The 22,776-nt window shown below is 39.2% G+C and overlaps 1 protein-coding gene and 1 long non-coding RNA gene across 2 annotated transcripts in view; both read right to left on the bottom strand.

The window, feature by feature from the left end:
- LOC146714745 (Fc receptor-like protein 5) overlaps nt 1-22,776 on the bottom strand; it is a 33,220-nt gene that overhangs the window by 3,098 nt on the left and 7,346 nt on the right. Inside the window, exons 3-4 of the mRNA XM_085440400.1 lie at nt 4,872-5,138; nt 636-944 (exon numbers count right to left, since the gene is read on the bottom strand). Coding sequence (XP_085296526.1) covers nt 636-944; nt 4,872-5,138 — 576 coding nt within the window. The remainder of the gene's footprint in view (nt 1-635; nt 945-4,871; nt 5,139-22,776) is intronic.
- Nucleotides 18,129-21,446, bottom strand: LOC146714748 (uncharacterized). The gene is made up of 2 exons (XR_014918850.1): nt 21,387-21,446; nt 18,129-21,278 (listed from the first exon to the last, which is right to left on the bottom strand). It is a non-coding gene; the product is annotated as an uncharacterized LOC146714748 (long non-coding RNA).

Genomic DNA, 22,776 nt, shown 5'->3' with positions numbered 1-22,776 from the left:
TTTGCTGTAATGTTTCTGCCATAATTCTGTGATATTGTCTGTTTCACAGATTCCTTCTACAGTGAGATATTTTGCAGCAGCAGGACCAAAACTAAAAACCTTTGAAGTATATTTTAAATGAACAATAACAGCAGCTGTTATTTGTGACGTCTTCTTCTAGCGTCCATCTGTAGTCAGTGTTTCTCTTGTATTTGTCAGAGCTGTTAACCTGCCTGCTGACATCTTTGTTTCTTTATTAACTATATTTGACTTTTTTATCTGAACACCTACCTGAGCACTAAACAAAGAGTCTTAACTGTGTAAATCCTGTCTGTGCACTAAGTAAAAATAATCACTACAAACAGAAACATGAGTTTAAATATCAAAACATTTAAAATCTCATAGATGTCTTTTGTTTTTCATGTTATCACATTAAATAAAAACTGAAAAATAAGAAAAGGAAACGAAGAAATTCAGTTTGGTTTGATCACAGAGAGAAAGGAAAACATTCAGTTCAGTTCTTCTTTTGGGAAGTTTTAATATAAACGGAGATAAATGGTTGTCATGGAGATGAGATTTTAATGGTCTAAATGTTGTTGAATAAAAATGATGACCTAACATGAACTTATTGAAAGGACAGAGAGAAACAAACTGACCTGCAGACCAGACAAACTTTGGTTGACTGTGATCAGTGTGATACTCTGGGTCTCCTCTTCCAGCTCTGCACACATATCCTGCTGTGTGTGTCTGTCCATGAATGATGTAGGAGTTGTTTGCAGTCCCACTGCCATTAGGTAGCAGCTCATAACTGGAGGATTTATAGTTGAATGTTTTCAGATCAGGAACAGCTTTATACCAGTAGAAGCTCCATCCTGCAGACGGATGTTCAACCTCACAGTTCAGAGTTACTGAGGCTCCAGGACTCAGCCATGATGGAGACACAGTGAGGACAGGACGGGGTTCATCTGTTCAACAAAGATTTTCTCTCAGTGAACATGTAGTACAGTCTCTGAACAGTGAGCTCAGTTTATACAAAGAATAATAATCTCAGTCTATATGAACAGAAACACATTTTACAAAGTGTTCAAACAGCTTAAAGCAAACATGACTTACTGTCAGAAACTGTCAGTGTGACTGAATCACTCCACTCTGTTGTTTCATGCTGTGAACTTTTCATTCTGCCCTTACAGCGATAGTTTCCACTGATCAATGATGAAGCAGATCTAATCCTGTATTCATTTTGATTTGGAGGTTTTATGGTGCTGTTTGCTTCCCACTCATAATTCCACTCAGTGTCTCCTCCGTGGATCTCACATCTGACAGTGATCGTCTCTCCTCTGTATATCTCAGACCAGTTTGGATGCAGAGTCACAACAGGCCTGATTGAGACTGTTAATGTTCAAGAAAGTACAATAAAAACACATGAAAGACAAAAGGTTCAGTTACCATCAGATGTAGTGCTTTGTAGGAAGTTACATTTACACTCACCAGTTGTGTCAATCCAAACTGACTGACTCCACTCTGTGTAGTAAACTGGTTCTCCTCTTCCTCCTCTGCAGCTGTAGCGTCCTCCCTCTGAGACACTGATTTGTTCATTTGTCACAGGTTGATAAGATTTGCCATCTGTGTACCAGTAGTATTTCCATCCAGATGATGATGATGATGATGATGATGATGATGATGATATTGGTGATGATGATGATGGGTTCACAGAGCAGGTCAGGGTCACACTGCCCCCTACTGGAACAGCTGTCCTATCAGCTCTCAGTTCAGCCTTTGGTTTCGCTGCAGTTCAGTTTAGAACAAGAACATAAAAGTAAAAAGGACTGAATCAGAACAATTTAAAGATGGAAATATGTAAATGATCAAATATCATGAAACCCTAGTTAAGATGAAACAAACTGTGTCACACATAATATTCTGTATTTCTGTTTTGATCAGCACAGTGTTAGTTTTTTATATTTGCCTTTGCTAAAATTACACAAGTACAGCAGCAACAGAAAGGCTGAAAAACAAAAGAGTGAAGGTTTCACAATTGTTGAAACAAAGTTCAGAGCTCAAACTGACTGAAATGCTGTGGAAGAACCTAGAGAGCGATACATAAACACATCCCTACAAACTTAAATGACAGTGGGCCAAAATACGACTGCTGCTACTGCTGCGAGACAATAGAGCAAAGTGGGGCAGGAGAATGGCAATAGAGCGTATAACACTATCTAAGCTGTACTATCAACTATAAATAAAGAAAATAAATAAGTACAAAAAACAAACAAACAAAAAAAAACGGCGACTGGATCTGATTGTATTTTGAACATCTGAGAATTGCTTCTAAATGAATGTGAGCAGTTATCATTTCATTGGTGTTATTTTGTACTTCTGTTTTTGGTGTATTGTTCCTTTATCACATGTACCAGTGACAGCCAATCAGTGTAACCACAGCGAGCAACAGAAACCTGAGTGAGGGGAAGAGATTCAACAACAAAGCAAGTTGTGAACAGATGCATTTTTATTTCCAGTCTTTCACAGTGATGGTGTCCAACTTCAGTCCTTGTGGATAAAATCTGTTTGATGGAGTTTAAATGAGGATTTGGTGAGTCACAGTTGGTTTGCTTTGGTGTCAGTTAGCACATTATGTGCTTGTTCTTTACTAAATCTGATGTGGAAGCCTCTGATAGCTAAGATGAGACCTAGTATGTGTGTTTTATATTCTTTTGCTGTGGAAGCTGACATTTCCTGTTGCACAGATGTCTTTAGGCCACAATAATAAGCACAGTGAACATCACCGCTGACATTACAGGGAGGGAGCAGTTTGGATGTGATTTCCAGCTGAGCTGTTAGGAATGCTGGAATAAGACTCCAGTGTTTGTGTTGCAAAACAGATCAGGTTTATTAGCCGAGTGCAGATCTTGGCGCTGAAACCTGAGACTGTCGAACCTCGATGGTGATCCACGCCTAGGAGATGTGAACTTCCACTAAAGTCTTCTGTTCCTGCTGGATCAACTCATATTCCAGAGATCAGGGAACTGACTCACACTTCTGAACTGTGATACGACTCCACCATAAACTCTGTTACTGCAACACACAGAGGATTTAATCCAAGAACTGATTCCACACCAGACTGTGACTGTGGAAGGTTTCTCTGTAAATCTGTGGACAGCTGATTTTGTGCTTTCAGTGTTGTAATTCCATTCATTGTGTTGGTGTTGCACTGTGTTACTGACTATTCCTAACCAGCCACTCTGCAGGTCTAGTGAGTGACTTTTACTTTTATTTATATTATTCTATGACTTTGATTATAAATTAATGTGCACTGGAAGGTTTTTCTATATTTCAGTTTTCTGTTCCCCATAAACAAAGTTCTGCTCTTTGGTCTGTTATTTTAGGGCTGCTAGTTGTAAAGTGCTCGTGTGAACTGAGATTCTAGTTTTAGCTATCTGTAAATGTCTCCAGTGCAACAAGAAGATGACCGGAGAATAAAAACAAACATTTCATTCAAAAGCACGAAAGAAACAGCTGCAAAGCTTTAAGAGAAACAAGTGTTTTCACTTATTTTAATAAAACAGATAATCTGGATGAAACATCTTCAACTTACTGTGAAAAACTGTCAGTGTGACTGAATCACTCCACTCTGTTGTTTCATGCTGTGAACTTTTCATTCTGCCCTTACAGAGATAGTTTCCACTGTTGGATGATGAAGCAGATCTAATCCTGTATTCATTTTGATTTGGAGGTTTTCTGATGCTGTTTGCTTCCCACTCATAATCCCACTCAGTGTCTCCTCCATGGATCTCACATCTGACAGTGATCGTCTCTCCTCCGTATATCTCAGACCAGTTTGGATACAGAGTCACAACAGGCCTGTTTGAGACTGTTCATGTTCAAGAAAGTACAATAAAAACACATGAATGACAAAAGGTTCAGTTACCATCAGATGTAGTGCTTTGTGGGAAATTTAAAGTTTGAACTCACCAATTTTGTCAATCCAGACTGACTGACTCAACTCTGTGTAGTAAACTGGTTCTCCTCTTCCTCCTATGCAGCTGTAGCGTCCTCCCTCTGAGACACTGATTTGTCCATTTGTCACAGGTTGATAAGATTTCCCATCTGTGTACCAGTAGTATTTCCATCCAGATGATGATGATAATGATGAGGATGATGATGGTGATGATGATGATGGTGGGCTCACAGAGCAGGTCAGGGTCACACTGCCCCCTGCTGGAACAGCTGTCCTATCAGCTCTCAGTTCAGCCTTTGGTTTCACTGCAGTTCAGTTTAGAACAAGAACATAAAAGTAAAAATGACTGAATCAGAACAATTTAAAGATGGAAATAAGTAAATGATCAAATATCATGAAACCCTAGTTAAGATGAAACAAACTGTGTCACACATAATATTCTGTATTTCTGTTTTGATCAGCACAGGGTTAGTTTTTTATATTTGACTTTGTGTTTTTACAGTTCATTACATACATGGACAGTTCAAATAATTAATTTGAAACATGACTGAGTTTATTGATCAGTAATCCAAAAATAACCCAGGTTTATATGATCTGATTGTATTTTGCACATTTGAAAATTCTTCCTAAATGAATTTGAGCAGGATTAAATTCATTGGTATTATTTTGTACTTCTGTTTTTAGTGTATTGTTCCTTTGTCAAATGTACCAGTAACAGCCAATCAGTGTAACCACAGCGAGCAGGAGAAACCTGAGTGAGGGGAAGAGATTCAACACCAGAGCAAGTTGTGAACAGATGCATTTTTATTTCCAGTCTTTTGACAGTGATGTCTTTTATTCATAAGCAGGAATGAAAAAGCTACAAAGCTGTAAGAAAAACCCATTTTTCACTTATTTTAATAAAACAGATAATCTGGATGAAACATCTCCAACTTACATGATACAGTCAGTGTGATGGTTTCACTCCACTCTGTTAACAAATACCCCCTTCTGCCCCGACAGCTGTACAATCCACTGTCAGACTCAGTAACTGTGATGATTCTGTATTCATTGGATGTTGGAGGTGTGTTTAACTTGTTAGGTCTCCATTCATACGTCCACTGAGCTCCTTCAACTTCCTGAATCTCACATCTGACAGTGACTGTCTCACCGCTGTATATCTGAGTCCAGGATGGCTGCAGGGTCACAGTGGGCTTACTGGGAACTGTTCACATAAGAATGATCCAGTTAGGAGAGAAACATGAAAACTCTGCTGTTTATAACATAAGAGGAGAGTTACTGCAAAACAGCTGATTCACAGACAGTTTGGAGACTGAACATCAAAACAAAGTCACAATAAAACAATTTATAGCTTTCACACTTTAACACAACATTTTAATATTAAATGTATTCGAATTTACTTTGTAAAGTTATATTTTATTTATATTCTAAAACTCACAGATTTTTCTGCTTTAATTTTACTTTGAGGTTAAAATCAGCGTGGAGAGCCAGAACACTGATGACGCTCTTTCAAAGCAATCAATAAAATGTTGAAGTGAGTTCTAAAACATACTGGGAGCCAGAAAATTATTAACCTATCACCACAAAATAATGTTTGCTTCACACGGTACTTTTAAATGATTATGTTTCATAGTGTTAGTTTTGTTTTGTTTTTTCAACAAAGAAGAAAATCTGCCTCTCCCTTCCTATTTTCATGACCAGAAGCAACTTATCAGCTGACCTTAGAGTTCTGTTTGGAGTTTGTTTAGTTAAAAGATCAGAGACTAAACAATCATTATAGCCTGACTGCTACCAAAATAAAGCATATTACACTAGCCTGGATGAAATAAATGCATGAGTTACTTTCTCAAACTGAGCAGATGACAAAACGTCTATCATTTTTGCAAAGGCCCTCAGGAGGCAGAGTCTGGCTTCTACAACTGAATTTATTTATTTCTCAAATGAGGAACTGTCATCAAAGATCACCCCCAGAGTTTTTACAAAGGGAGGTCTGAACTTTTTCAGAGGAACAAGGTTACACTTACAAAACGAGGGTCAGGAGATTTAAAAATTACAATCTGTTTTTTGATTGTTTACATTCCAAAAATGTATTGGCAACCATGATTTTATGTCATCACAGCAGTCTAGCAAAACTTTTAAATGGACTGTAAAACTTTTTTTTAATGCCATCTGTTGGAAGGGTGTTTTATAGGAGTTTGATGGGCAGCAAACATAAAAAGAGTTAGAATGCTGATTCCAAAGAAAAGGGTGGAAATAAAATCCTTGTTTAGCTTGAGGGGATAATAAACAAGCACAAGAGGAGACAGATCCACCATAAATAATTATAGTTCAGAGCTGCCATAAATATCAGCAGTGAGGTGTTGGCATATAAAAGGGTTCAAATAGATGCAAGACCTCTGCTGTGACCAGGTTCCTGCAGGAAGCTGCCTGTGACTGTTGCAGGTGGTGAGAGCTTTCAGTCAGCTGAAAGAATTAAAACCTTTTTTTAGTTCCACCAGGTCTCAGCACAGAGACACATTTTAATTTGTTTTACTTTGTTTAAAAATGTATATCCAAAGAATTATTTAGGTTATATTTGCCACTATTTAATAACATAATTACAAACCTTTAAGCAGTAAAAATGTCTTCTGCACCATTTTATAGAGAAGAATTTAAATTTCAATCATTAAAAATAAAAACAATTAATGAATGGTTTGTACACATGTCATGGGTCTTGTACAAAATTTAAAAAAATTAAAAAACAGTACATCTATGCAGAATATGCATCCATGTCTGCACAGCATTATTATTTTTAGGATTGGCATGGTTTGCAATATTAAGGTGGTCTCTGTGGTACCAATGAATCCAGGTGTGAGGACATAAGATGTAAAATAGTGTCTTTGTCTTTAAAGACTTATTTTTTTATTCTTATTTTGATCAAAACTGATCAAATAAAAATATTTCATAAGCAGACTGATAATTTTGACTTTGAAAATCAACAATACATTTTAAAAAATAAATTAAACCAAGTGATTCAATAATCTTTATATTCCAGTATTTGCTTTTTTTTCTAAATCTTTACATTTACATATTACACATTTATGAACATATAATCAATGAGTCATCAGTTAGCTGTTGTTTCCTAACAATGTTGTTAAACCTCCAGTGATGGATTCAAAGCTGGAGGCTGCTCTGCTCTCATAAACTGTTCATAAAATGTGAAATACAAAGTTTTTATGTAGCACCAAAGTCAAAACTGGCAAAGAAAAACTAAGAGTAAAGGTTCAGTAACCAGGAAAGGAGCACAAACTGTTTTTTAAATCACTCTAAAAAGACAAAACAGCACCATGAACTCCTCTGTGTCTGTAAGTGATCTGAAGACTGAACAAAGGTGAAACAATGTACTGAGCCTAATAATTAATAATTTGACAGATTTAGTGGTTTAAGTACTGGTGGTTAGTAAATATTGATTTCCATTACAATTTGGAGAAGACCTTTTTCAATTCTCAACATTTTTTTAAACTCATCAGTTTCCTGAATAATGACTGAATCGCTTTTAGTTGTGACTAAATTCGTGTTTCTTCTCCTTCCTCTGCAGGTGTAGATGCCTCCATCAGAGACAGAGATTGCACTCTTAGAGCTAAAAGAGATGATCTCATTTTCAGATGAGGTTTTTCTGAACAGAGTAATTCACCTCACAGGTCAGTGTCACACTGCCCCCTGCTGGTGTGGTTGTGCTGTATGCTGTCAGAGTGGCCTTGACTTTAAGTTCTGTAACTTAGACAAATATGAGGCTATTATTGTGGTCCTTTTAGTGGAAGAAGGAAGGAAAATAATAATAATAATAATAATAATAATAATAATAATAATAATAATAATAATAATAATAATAATAATAATAATAAATCCGAGCAATAGTAATAAGTGTGCCTTTTGGCATAGGCACACTTAATAAAACTGAACTTTAATATCTAAATAGTCTAAAAATGGAAACATACAAAGAATCAAATTGTAAAACTAGAAATAAATAAACTGTCAATAGAAACAACTAAGAGATGAACACACATGAGTGTTCACAGATGCTCTGACAAAGACTGACAAGACACAGCAGGACTATTTAAACATGACTGGGAATGAGAAACAGTTAAAAACAAACAGGAAAATCATAAAAGAGGAAGAAAAATAACACAAAGGATGAAAGAAAACAAACCTTTAAATTAAAGAGGAAATGTTTTTTTTAAAAAGCTAAACAAAGATGAGGAAGAAGCACTCAGACTAAAATGATGAAAGACCATGACAGTGACAAATGAATAAATCTATATCGATGGCACTTTGTCCAGTTTGTTTTACTTGTTACTCTTCTGTATGTGAAGCCTTATTCATTTATGACTTGAACAACTTTCAGAGGTTTTTTCAAGAGGACACTGAGGCAGACAGCACACCATGACACTATAAATAACTGAGAGTAAAAATTCATAATAAGACTGATTAAAGTCTTCAGGCAGGACTTTAACTGACTGATCTGTGGTTGAGTCTGTTTTCAGATTAGAGTTACCTGCATTTACCCTAAACTCATCACACTGTGCTGTAATACATTAGATTGATCCTCCAGTTCATCAGCATCTTGTGAATCATAACTGTGATCTGTGAGGATGGACAGATAAATACTCATGAAAAGGAAATCAGTCAGTTTCACGGCAACAAACTCTAGTAAATATAAAGTTTGTGTATCGGCTGAGAGAAACATCTGCTCACATGGTTGCACTCTTGATATGATCATTTTAGTATTTTAACCAATAAATGCAGTGGAGTGTGAGCTGTATCATATTCAATATTTTGTCCCTCAGGTTATTCCTGAAATATAGTTTGTTTCAACTTTGTTATATGACGGGTCACATTTATTCATCTGCTTCTTCCTGGTCTGCTCATGTCAAAGTCCGCCATCTAGTGGTTAAATGGAGGAAGTGCCAAGTAATGGCTAGAGCTCCCTGTCTGTGATAGTTCTGCATCTGCTGCTCTTGAGATGGGATAAAGTGTAAGTTTGGGGAGATGATGGATTGTTTCTACATATTAGTGCTCTGTCCTTCTTGTGGGTCTGTGAAGTTTGTTACATTACTACTGTAAGCTAACTGTTAGTGCTTTGTTTTGCCTGTTAGCATAAAACATGTCAGCATGTGGTATTTGTATTTACGTCACTTGACAGGCTTTGTCCATTTATTGTTAATGTTATGATCTTGCATTGGTCATGTGACATTTGTGCATCTACACTGAGATTAAATGTACCTGCTCTGCTTTGTTGTTACAGTTTTACAGACTGAAAGTGGTACAAATGGTACATCAGTAAAAGCTGTGAAGAACGCCACAGTCTCCACATGGAGCGCTTACTGAAGCCATTTATGTTTAACTGCACAGGCTGAATAGAAGCATTGAGTCTGTGCAGAAGATAACATGTAAACACAGGGAGGATATTATTGAGCACATTATAGGACATAACAGCTACATATATGAACAGGAAGAAAATAATCATTTCTTACCTTCAGCATTTCCACAGATGACAGTACTGAGCACTAAAATAATCAATAAAACCTCATCAGACATTATACAATCAAACTGTTGTAACACAGTGTGCAACTATAAGTGATGCAAAAAGCAGCAGTGTATCAAACATTTAAACACTTAAAGAATCACAAGTCTGCTTTGTTCCAGCTCTCAGGTAAACAGGTTAAAGCAGTGACTCACTGTAATTCTCACAGATCAGAAACATTTTCTTTAATCGCTGCCGTTCAAACAATGTCAGACGTGTACTTACAGAAAAAGCCCATCATGCAGAGCAAAGAGTGCCCCATCGTCACATCCAGCCTGCTGCACTCTGATCCTCAGATAATCAAACAGTTTTAGTTTGCAGATAAAGAGAAGTTGTGTTTAATATAGATACAACAAGAGTTTTTCTACAGGCTCTTATTCTGATTGGTCTCTCTGTCCTTCCTGCCGTTACACACAAAACTCAAACAGCTCCTGTAGCTTTGACCGCAGCAGTTGGTTGACATGTTTATATTTCCTGTCCACTGCAAACATAGAAGCTTGTTTCTTTTGTTGTGTTGTTTCCTTTTTCTATAATATAAAATGTTGTTGTGTTGCTTCATGTAAGTATGTTTTGCCCGTTTGGGGGATTTTTTGGCTGCAATATCCACTAATATTTGTCTCCTGGCAGGTTTCTGCAGACTGGGAGTCACTGAGAGTGAATATACCAAAACAGCTTTTCTACTTCGGTGCCTGTATTTTCACTAAAGCCTTTTTAAATCATTTTTCTCCTTTTAATTGTTTAACTGCAGAATTAAAATTAAATTTTTACTTTAGGCTGCATTAAAATGTCTTTATTTTATTCGACTCTTAGCTGAAACATCATCATGCAGTAATATAGTGAAAAGGCTCCTTTGACCTCAGACCTGTGAAAGTTTTCACCTTGTGGTGGAGACCCAAACACAGGTAATGACTCAGTGTGTGGCTGAAGTGAGACTAAAGACTTTTATGTTTCACCAACTAAAGAACAATTAAATTCATAGATAAATTCAAAGTTATATTTATTATCTGTTGTCATTTCAAAGTAAAGCAGGAACTCATTTATTCTGCAGACTGTTCTTTGTCTTGCTTTGACATGTATGTGCAGATGCACACTGACCTCAGCCTCTGACTACATGTAAACACAATAAAATAAAACAAACTGATGATGTGAAACAATGATTGAAACACTGTAATAATGATGTTTGTGTTGAACACCACATGTTACCAACCAAGATCATGTGATTGTGTTCAGAGTCAGTTCAAAAAGCAGACCCACATGCTAAATGGTTCTTATACAGCACTTATTTTACTCTTCTGAGTGCTTCACACAACTTGTAAATGGCCTGTATTTATATAGCACTTTACTAGTCCCTAAGGACCCCAAAGCGCTTTACATATCCAGTCATCCACACATTCACACACTGGTGATGGCAAGCTACATTGTAGCCACAGCCACCCTGGGGCGCACTGACAGAGGCGAGGCTGCCGGACACTGGCGCCACCGGGCCCTCTGACCACCACCAGTAGGCAACGGGTGAAGTGTCTTGCCCAAGGACACAACGACCGAGACTGTCCGAGCCGAGGAACAAACCAGCAACCTTCCGATTACAAGGCGAACTCCCAACTTGTGCATTCACCCATTCACACTAGCACATTTTTCTTAGTGCTTTGTGACAAACATTCACACACATATTCATACTCCGATGGATGCCTCGGAGAGCAATTTGGGGTTAGTATCTTACCCAAGGATATGTGATAAGCAGACTAGGGGAAGCCAGGAATTGAACCAGCAACCCTCCGATCAGTAGATGTTCAGCTCTACCGCCTGAGCTACAGCCACCCATGCAAAGCAGGACTCAGAGTACCAAACAAAGGTGACCTTTATTATGAAGCTGATAGTTTCAGGCCTCGATGGTAACAAACGAAGAAAACTGAGTTACAGATAACTGATCACAGGAACACAGAGACTTACCTGTGGGTCATCACAAAGTCTCTATTGAGATCACAAAAGTGTCAACTTACACTTTTCAGTCAACATAAATAAATAACTGAGACTTAAACACTGTGTGATTCCACAAATGTTAATCTGTCCAAATGATTCAGTGATGTGTAGACTAATAGATCAGAAGATACTGTGGTGTATTACCTACAACATGACTGTAGACGGATCTTATCATAATTATTCCTGAAAGACTTTTACCTTTATTTTTACTCATGTTGCCATAGTAACTTTAATCTCCGAAGACCTGAACTCTTTCATAGCATTTTTATTTCTCTTTGCTATTTGGGCTGATTGGCACCTGATGAATGTAAAAACAAAGAATTACTTTTTACTTGATTTTGCTCTACAATGGCCTGATATCCACATATGGGGACATTCGATTGAAAATTTGATAGAACAGTGGCAGAATAATGTCCTCGTGAGTGGATATCAGGTCCTTGTAGAGCAAAATTTAGTACTGTGGTCTAGACAAGACAAAATGTGATGTCCACATATGTGGACGCCACAGGTTAAATCTTGAAAGCATGCTGAGAAAATGCACAAAGCATTGCAACAAACCACTATTGAACTGTTCACTTATAACTGGATCAAGCTTCCACTTCCTCTTTACACTTACTGAGGTTTGATAACAAGAATAAGACGACACCACATTCACACCAGAGTTTTTGAAGTGTTTTAGAGCAGTGGGTTGATGTGGACGGTTGTTTCTCCTTGTATATTATGTGCATGTGATCACAGCTCTGGGCCCTGTCCTCCGTCTTCCCTCTGCTCTCTTTCAGGTGCTGTTTGTTTTCTGTGTCATTTCCTCTTTTTTTCTTTTTTTTAAAAATCTCTTTCCTTCTTCTAATTTCTTCCTCCCCACCTGTCAGCTCTGGCACTGTTACAGTAAAGATGTGTAATCTTTTTTTATTTTACTTTAATACCTGTAAATAGTTAATGTAGCAGTTAAAGCACACTTTCTATAGTAAATGTTCTTCCTCATTTTAACTCTGCAGGCTGATGAAGGAAACAACAAAAGATCATTGAGGTTTGTTTCAGTGCAGAGATGGTGCAGATAAGACTGCAGCTCCGTGTGAACTTGCAGTTATACAAATAACAATGTTTACACAATCCTTCCTGTCACAGTCTGATCTACAGGTCAGAGTCTAAACACTTTCTGCATATGTTCATGGTCTCAGTCATTAAAGTTTCACATGTTACTGACATGTTAATATTATAAAGTATTTTCCTCATCGGGGTATGAAGAGGACAATAAAGTGCAGTGTGCTTTAGGACCTTATGTTTGCTGGATACTGATGGCTTAAAATAAGACACTGCTACACACAAAACTGTTGTCTCAAACTACAGGCTGCATTTCCTCTTTTGCATGTGGTCGAGACGAAAATGAGGCCGTTCAGTAGATTAAAAATAAACCTGTGGCAGAACAGACAGCAACCACCAACAACCCTTCACACACATATCGGCACTGTAGCTATTCTGCATTGTCATTTTTGCGGTTTGATCTTAATGCCTTTAAATTTCATACACAAACAGATGTCATGGTCCTCCAGTCTTCTCTGACTTCCTGTCAGTGCTGTTGTTGTTCCTCTCTCTCTCTCTCCTGCTGTCCTCTCCACCTGGGTGGTGCACCATTCCAGGTTCCTGCCTTTAGCCAAAGCAACTGCTGCTCATCATCCTCATCCGATGCTTAAGGTGGTGGCTGAGCTGTAGGCTTTGCTGGATTGTTGTACTTAGTTTAGTTTCTGTAACCAAGACACAGAATAACTCCATCAGTAACATCATAGCACCCACCCAGCTGTATAGAAACTCCGTCATGCTAGCTAGTACCCAGTACGAAAATGTCAACATAACGAAAATAAACTCCACCTAAACTTGGTTTATATCTGACCCAGATAGACTGCAGGTCATAACTTCTTACCTGAAGTTCAGTTCACACTCAGACCGGCGGCCGCCACGGGTCTCTGCTCCTCCTGTCTCACCTGCTGGCCTCCACCACTTGCTAATGGTACTCAATCTGTGGAAGCTCCATGATAGCCACCACACGAAGTAACGACCCTATCTAAATCCCAGTAATGATTAACGCGTTCCTGATTTTGGCATAATAACTAGTTACCGTGCTCGTTACCACAATAATAACGTAGTTACTCTAACGCGTTAGTCAACACTGGTGAGAGCTTTGTGACATTTACCGTGTTTGGAGTTTCAAGTTAGTTTGTTGTCTTGTGTAGTTCTTCTTGTCCTTAGCGGGCGACCAGCGGCGGTGGTCTGCCGCGCAACCAGTACGCTGCTGTAGGTGCCGCAGGTTCTCTTGCTTGACCAACGATTATCTTCCACGCTTTTCGATCTAAGGCGATGGTTCTTGCCTGCTCGAGGTCAAGTCGAAGGGCCTTCAAATCATCCTGGATTTGTTTCATCCATGTCTTCTTTGGTGCATTACGATGCTCCCTCCAATCGGTGGGGCGTGTCAACCAGCGCAGGGAGGTGAATGCTGCCACCGCCTGCCCAATTCTGGAGCGTATCTCCGCTGATGATGCCACTTTCTTCTCCTCGACAAGGGACCCCAGATATTGAAATTGTTGGACTTGTTTGATCTGCACACCATCAAGGTGGACGATCGTTGGTGAGCCGTCAGTGGTCAGGACTTTGGTCTTCTCGGCGTTAACCTTGAGGCCGTACAGTTTGGAGTGCTGGGCGATGTCATAGAGGATGTGAGTTGCCTCGGTGTCGTCTTCGGCAAAAATGGCGCTATCGTCAGCGAACATTAGATCGGTGATAAATCGATCGGTCGAGGCTTGGACTCCGCGGCGGCCCTCGAATGCTTTGCGCATTATCGCATCGATGACGATGTTGAACAACAGCGGTGACACCACATCGCCCTGCCGGACCCCTGTCATGATGGGGAATTCTTCGGACACTTCATCATGAATACGTACCTGGCTGGTCGAGCCATCGTAGGGGGTTTGTAGTAGCTCGATGATCTTCACGGGTATGTGTTCGGCTGCCAAGGCCCTCCACAAGGCTGGCCGGTCGATGCAATCAAACGCAGACTTGAAATCAATGAAGATGATGACTTTTCGGCGTCCGCATCTGATCCGTTCCTCCATGAGTCGACGTAGGGTGAAGATCTGGTCGCTGCAGCCTCGTCCGGGTCGGAACCCGGCCTGTTCTTCCCGGCTGGTCATCTCACGGTGCTTTTGAAGGCGTGATTGAATTATTTTCATAAGGACCTTGCCGACGATGGACAGTAAGCTGATGCCCCGGTAGTTTTTACATTCTCAGTTGTCGCCTTTCTTTAGGATAGGAATGACAGCCGCCTTCTTCCAATTTTCTGGTATCACATTTGATGTCCAGATCAGTTTGAATAATGAGTGTAGACATATGACGAGGACTTCTCCTCCAGCTTTGAGGGCTTCTGCTGCCACATGATCAGGGCCAGCGGCCTTGTTGTTCTTTAACGAATGGATTGTGAGTTTGACTTCTTCTACCGTTGGTTCTGCATCAGACATCGACACCGTAGGAGGGTCGATGATGGGCGGCGCTGCAGCCGGACCTTGGGGCGGATCGTGATTGTAGAGTTCATTGAAGTATTCTTTCCACCGTTGCAGGCGCTCCGCAGTTGACTTTACAAACGAGCCATCCACCTTCCTGATGTTATCATTCATCGTCTTGCACTTGCCACTGAGACTACGTATGGTCTGGTACAACACCCTGTAGTCTTGTCGTTCGGCCATATTTTCAAGTTCCTCAGTGACTTTGTTCCAGTACGCCTCACGGTCTGCTTTCATCTTCAGCTGCACATCACGGTTTAGCTGACGATACTTTTCAAAGTTGGTTAGCTTGGCCTTCTTGCGTTCAACGACCAAGTCGAGACACTCGTCCGAGATCCACGGTTGTGTGCGACGCCGGTTGTGTAGTTAGTGTGTAGTGTAGTTGTTGTTTTGTTTTGTGTGTCAGTTCTACTAGTGAATGTCACAGTTGCTGTCTTAAAGCCACCAAAGACAGATTGCAGTGTAAACGCTGAGTGACACACCTGGGGCCCGTTCTTCGTACCTCGCTAAGTAAGTTAGCTGGATTAGATTGTTGACGATTTCGCGTGATCTTGGATCGTTCGGTTCCCCGAAGCTCATCCGGGACTTGCTGTCATAGCAACAGAGCCATAAGCGTAAACCTGCTCGGGAGCAGGTTTACTTTATGTAAACAGGATTAGATCGCGGCCACGCAGGTATGTCCGCTTCATTTATACGAAAGCAACAGCGATATTCCACCACTGTTTCACCATAAATAAATAACATCAATGTAACTAAAGATAATGCAGCACTTGATCCTTTTATTGATGTCACACAGATACATACAGGTCATTTCCTAAAAAAGGGAAATGTACTATTAACATTCTATTACATGTATGTGATTATTACAGATGTAATTCATATTTCAGAGTAGTAATTGTAAATTACTTCGTGTAATCAAGATGAGAGACCACGGCTATAAAAGCGAAGGTGGATTTGGGAAGTCTGTCGCAGCCATGTCCTGTCCATATACGCGAGCCACCCATTGCGGAAGGTGCAAGATTGATAAGGAGAGTTTTCAGAATTCAGCGTATATTGCGGGATAGACAGGATCCTTTAGCTCAGCGCGACAGTGTGCTCATTGAGAGATATCGATATTCCCGTGAGGGTATTATTTACTTAACCAACTTGTTGACGAGGGGGTGCAGGACCACCACCTGTCTTTTTTTTGCTCTGCCCTTTTCTTGGTTGCTGTTATGAACAAACAAACAGATTATTTCAGGGTCTCTTTTCAAGAGACTGAAAGCAATATAAGTGATAAATATTACCATTCTGTAGAATATTCTTATATTTCACTTTTACTTGTTCCCATGTTCTAGTGGGTCCTGTTGTGGCTCTAATGTGAAAGGGGATATAATGTAACATAATATAATATAATGTAATATAATATTGGATAATATAGTGTAATATAATACATCTACCCTACCGCCTACTGGTGTTGGCCAGAGGGGCCGATGGCGCGATATGGCAGCCTGGCTTCTGTCAGTCTGCCCCAGGGCAGCTGTGGCTACAACTGTAGCTTGCCTCCACCAGTGTGTGAATGTGAGAGTGACTGAATAGTGGCATTGTAAAGCGCTTTGGGTGCCTTGAAAAGCACTATATCAATCCACTCCATTATTATTGTTATTATTAGATTACTTACGAGTTTAATTTGTCAGCAACTTTCTGCCAGCCCTCTCTCCTTGCTTTTGCAGCCTTTGCAGTGTTCCCTTGCGTTCTGATTAAACTCTGAAACTCCTGAAATCCCTCACTCAAGAGTTCTTGCTCTGCTGCCGAAAAATACCGAGCGCGCTCCTTCGACATTTTCGCCGACCAATCAGAGGGTTGCCGATCAATGTTTCTACTATCGATGCGTAGCCCCTTTTATGACACCCAGTGATCTCACATTACTTCATCCAGCTGTACTAATCGTCAACAGCAGGTGTGTTCGGAGAACCGGATTAGCGAGCTCACGGTTAGCGCGATGATTTGGTCTTGGATGTGTCATTTGATCTTGGATGTAGTAAGCGACGTACGAAGAACGGGCCCCTGATGTCAGACCTGCAGGATTTATCCCTGTGCTGTTCTCATCTGTGTTATAGTGACACAAACTATTTTTTGGAGTTGCATAAATAATTTGTTCTCTTCTTATTTGATGCAGAACACCTGATTGTTCTGTAAACAGTTTTAAATGGTTTTATAAAAAACGTCTGAGCCTTGGCTGCATTTTTAGGTAAATAGTACCATATAACTTTGTTGTTTGCAAAACTTGTGCATATTTTTTAAAAATGTACAATTTGTATTTGCATTTCAAGTTATGAAAATGATTCGTTAAACATGCTTTTGGTTTTTACAGTCAAAAATATCACTTTGTCTGAATTTAGATAAATTGTGCTGATACATTATATCAAAATGGGTAAATAACAGATTGGCAAGATAAACAGTTTTTAAAGGTGAAATATAGAGGCCGAATCAAAAGTAGTCAAAAACGGCCAGTTATACCCTGGACCCCAGAGGGTTAAAGGCTAAAAGCAAAGTTGTCACCGAGTACTGTTTATATTTGTGTGTATTTCTGCAGCTTTTTAAAGTATTACCTTGGTGCCTTTGGGTGAAATAATGGTAATATGACTGATCCATATACTCACAAAGAATAGCCACTTGTTTCTGTGCTACCAAAGTTCCCCGGCTTTCATTCAAAATGTGTTTATCATCAGCACCGACACATTAAACTACTTAAACATTATAAATGTCTTCAAGCTCACACTGAGGCCTGTGGGGCACAATCAGCCACTGAGACAGTTCACACATTTATGTGTGTTTGTATATGAATATTTCATACTTTAAGAGTGCTTGTTTATTTAAGGGAGATGAACAAAGTACATTGGAATTGCACATAATAATATTATAGATGATAAATTAAATAGATTTTAAGTAGATGCTTGTGCATTCTTAAAGTCTCATATGTTGAATTGAACTATGTGATCTGTTCAAAGCCTCCCAGTCAGTGCTGTTCTCCATGCCTGTCTGACTGTACATGATGTCATTAGCACAAACACTTTAAAGGTGATCATTTAGGACTTCAGCAATAATACAGACAGCAATGTAGTTAGCAACAAAACAGTTTTATTGGGAATTAACTTAAAAAACAAACATCAGTCTCCTATTTTCTATCACACAGGAAAGAAGCATCAATATCTGATAATTTATTTATTTGGGGGGGGGGGGGGGGTCAACAGGAGAAGAATATCTCTAACAAGTTGATTTGTTCTCATCTTAATTTTTAAGTGAAAAGTGCATTTTGAGTTTATACACCATGTATATAAGGCGACCGTCCTTTTGCAGTATTTTTGTGTGCTGCGTTTTTCTGTCTTAACAAAAGGGGAACAAATGTGTCTAAGTTCACCCAGGATGATTTGTTTTCATTTTCACATGGTCTTACTGAGGTAATGCGAAAAGACTATGTGCACCTTAGCATATGCTACTTCCGGTGGCACCCAAAATGCACACAGATGGAAGCAAAAGGTGAACTTAAATACAGCTTTAATGCTGGACGACAAAACAGAAAACTGGCTGAAGTAAAATACAAAATAAACTTACACAGGCAGACAGAACACACAACATGAATGAGGGTAGATCGCAACACTTTTGCAAATATGTAATGTCCTGATAAATCGAGCAGATATTTGAAGTTTACACAGCTACATTCTCGACTGAAAATATCTTAAACATTTATTTTGTGACCAAGAAAGAGTAATATTAAAACAAAGTAGCTGCCGCCATTGTTGGAAACTAGAATTGGCTGGGCCGCACTATGAATTCTGGGTTAGATCGGGCCACAAAGAATACACCCGACCCATCTTTTCAATCTAAGGAAAAGGACACATTCGGAGGAGTCTTCGAGGTTGGACAGTCTTCGTTGCGTTGCTGTAACGTTATCGACCTACAAATGCAGCCTGCAAAGGATGCAGCCCCTGAATTTGGACACAGCTACGACACTGGAGACGGCTTCTTCTTGTTTTTGTGTTGAACACTAGTTGACCTGATCGTGACTAGTCAACGAATCGTAGCAACCCCAGTTGTTATTATTGGATGACTCTACACAGGTTTAGCTGAGAGGTCGGTGACAGAAAGTGATTATAGGGTTGTAGCTTACACCGTCCCGATCATTGTGTTCTTATTTCTTAGAGCAAAAGAAGTGTCAGTCTGGACAAATGAACAGAAAAACTAAACAGAGGCAGATTCTGTTGGCATTGATATTTTTTATATTGTCATTTGTGCTAAAATATATAGATATATAATCATCGCCTTTATGTGTCCTAATATGGCTATAATTATGAAGAAGTCAGACAGTCAGAGGATTTATTTTCAACCTTCTACTATTTCCTTTATCTGTGTCTGTGCTGACAAAATGTGCTTTCTTTATTTAGAGTGCAGCTTAGTCCAGAGATGAGCTATGTTATACATTAGGAAAGCACCATGTTCTGTTTCTTCTAAAGTGCAAGACTTCACACCTTTAAATGTTTGTTTGAGACATGACCTATTACAAGTTCCTGTTTTTATAGTTTAGCAAGGTGCTTGTTTCTGCTTTTCTGCATACCTCATACACACGGTTTAAGGTCATTGAAAGGTCGCGTGTCTATGTATGGTATAGCTGGAAACACGCACACACACACACACACACACATGCAGTCTGAGCAGAAGAAAAGCTGCTCTGGAAACATGAGCAACAGTTTGACAGGTGACCAGAAAGATGGTGAAGCTCAGCAAACACGAAGCAATTTGATACCAGAACAAAAGAGAAATGTCTCCCAAGAACAGCAACGACTTCACAGTTTAAAGAAGAGCGATGATTCATAACCATCAAAGAGCAACTCAGAGGATAAACAGAAGAAAAGTGATTTGATTGAGAGGAGAGTGATTCTCAGAGACGGTCACTGAACAGGAGACGTGACGACTTTCAGGACGCCTCACTGACATTCATTGATGCAGATGATGATTTGACTGTGACTAACCCAAAGATAACAGTTATATTTGTTACCATTTAAGATATTTTGACTCTAAATGATGTATTTTTTATTATCGTAAAGCATTTCTAAAACCAGTAACACTGAGATTTTATCCACTTCTGTCTGTAGTTTTGTGTCATGGTCACAAGTCTGTGAAAACAAAGTGAGTGTAATCTCTAAGAGTTCAAACTTAAGTGCAAATTAAAATATTTTGATGAAAAAAAACCATCAGAAATGTTTACATGAACCAAATCACAAAAACCAGATGGAAAACATGTAAAACAATCAGGTACTGAGCAGAATTAAAGTGTGGAAATGTCACATCAGGTGTTCAGCATTAAAGGGGACATGAAACACTACATGTATAAATGCTGATGTACATCATGGAGCCCAGCTCTCAAAAACTGACACAGATGTAACTCTGACTGTGAAGCTTAATTTAAGAAATAAGTGCTTAGAGTTATAAAAAGATGTTCAGCGCCATCTTCTGTCAGTACAGAGCATCACATCACCAGGTCGGTTTGTTTCAGTCAAAAGACTCACATCAGTTTATGCTAAGTAACTAATAGCAGAACCAATAACTCAGTGAAAATAAGGACACTTAAACTAAACATCAGTTTAATGGGGTCACTGTTGTGCTGCTGTCAGCTGCAACAATGAGTTTTATGTTAAAACGGAGGACATACTGTCTGCTTTCACCGTCTGTCTCTTTAGCAGTAAGAGGTTCTGCGCTGTTTGGTTAGCTGCACTGACACAGGAAAATCCAGCTGTTAGCTGTAATGTTCAGGTCTGTGAAGCACTTTATGAACGAGGACTTCATGAAGGAGAGTCTGTTTGACATGTTTTGTGAACGTTACGTTCTTATTTCTTAAATCCAGTTTCACAGACAGTTACATCTGAGTCAGTGTTTGAGAGCAGGGCTCTAAGATGTAAATTATCATTTATACATGTGGTGTTTTTTAACGTCCACTATAAAGGACAAATGTAATTTCATGCATTTGAACCTGCTTTACATACAAGAACATGTTTGAGTAAATATTTAACTATTTTTCACGTAGAACCACTTAACAGTGTCCCAGCTGTAGATCTTCTGTCGTGAGCTGAGAGAAGAAGTGTTTCTATAATCTGCTGCAGAGGACTGTGGAAATGTTTGCTGCATAAATCAGCAGCTACAAACACTGAGAACCTGCCTGGATATCAGCATAAGGACGTGTGTGAGGGGTCACTGGCTGCCCCTGTGTCTGTCCCACCTGTGTTGGAGAACAATAAGGTTTATTATAAAAGCATTGTCTCCCCTTGATGCAAAGTGAAGTTCTGTTTTGTGTTTGAGTCTTTGCAGGTGTGTAATGTTACTGTACCTTATAGGATTTGTTTAGAAGGCGGAGACAGACTCTGCATCTGTGTGGACGAGGAAACCATCTGGTTTTACTTTCATGTAAACATCTGGCCTCAGACACATAACTTATCGTTTGTAATTTGTTCTGTGTTGTAAAGATTTTTTTTGCAAAACATGTGAAGCTGAAACACTTCTCCATCTTCTTCTGTATCAGTAAAAAATCATTAAGACCTCACCTGGGATACTTGAAACAATGGTGTGTTTTGTACGGTGATGCTGTTACTCGACTAAATCAAACTGACAGAGACTTGAAAAAGTATCATACCCTTTGAACGTTTATACATTTTGTCACCTTACAAACGCCAACTTAAATGTTTTTACGGGGATAGACCAACACAAATAGTGCAGAACTGTGAAGTGGTATGAAAATGATACATGGTTTTCAAAATTTTAAGCAAATAAAACTCTGAAAAGTGTGGCATGCATTTGTTTTCAACCCACCTTCGTCAATACTTTGTAGAGACACTGCTCGCTGCATTTACAGCTGCAAGTCTTTCGGGGTTTGTCTTTACCAGCTTTGCACATCTACAGACTGAAATGTTTGCCAATTATTTGTTGCAAAATGGCTCAAGCTCAGCCAGACTGTGAACAGCAATTTTTCAAGTCTTGCCACAGATGCTCAGTGGGATTTAGGTCTGGACTTTGAGCCATTCTAACACAAGAATATTCTTTGATCTGAACCAGGGGTCGGCTGGTGTCCTGCAGGTTTTAGAGATCACCCTGGTTTGCAGTTGTAGCATGCTTTTTCCATTTTTGGATGATGGATTGAACAATACTCCTTGAGATGTTCAAAGCTTGGGATATTTTTTTATTACCTAACCCTGCTTTAAACTTATCTACAACTTTATCCCTGACCTGTCTGGTGAGTTCCTTGGTCTTCATGATGCTGTTTGTTCACTAATGTTCTCTAACAAACCACTGAGGCCTCCACAGAGCAGCTAAATAGGTGACTTCTGAAGGTAAATGAATGCACTGGATTTTAATGAGGGATATCAGAGTACAGGTGGCTGAAAACAAATGCACGCCACACCTTTCAGATTTTTACTTTTTAAAATTTTGAAAACCATGTATCATTTTCATACCACTTCATAATTATGTGCTACGTTGTGTTGGTCTATCACAGAAAATCTCAATTAAAAAAAAGGTGTCAAAATGTGTAGAAGTGCAACAGGTATGAATACTTTTTCAAGGTACTGTAAGCTCATACTTTGTTCAGATTGATCAGAACTAAATACACAGATTAAAAAAGATGAAAAGAACAAAATAATTTGAATAAATGTATTATTCAAATGGGGGGGAATAAATGTCCCCCCTCCCAGCCCCAAAATTAATTTCATACTAATTAAAAAAAC

This window comes from Copadichromis virginalis, linkage group LG3, assembly GCF_057382275.1.
Source record: "Copadichromis virginalis isolate Kocher_CV1m ecotype Utaka linkage group LG3, C_Virginalis_male_GT1.1, whole genome shotgun sequence".
In the NCBI taxonomy this organism is placed as follows: Eukaryota; Metazoa; Chordata; class Actinopteri; order Cichliformes; family Cichlidae; genus Copadichromis; species Copadichromis virginalis.
This window is presented reverse-complemented; position numbering and strand designations above follow the sequence as displayed.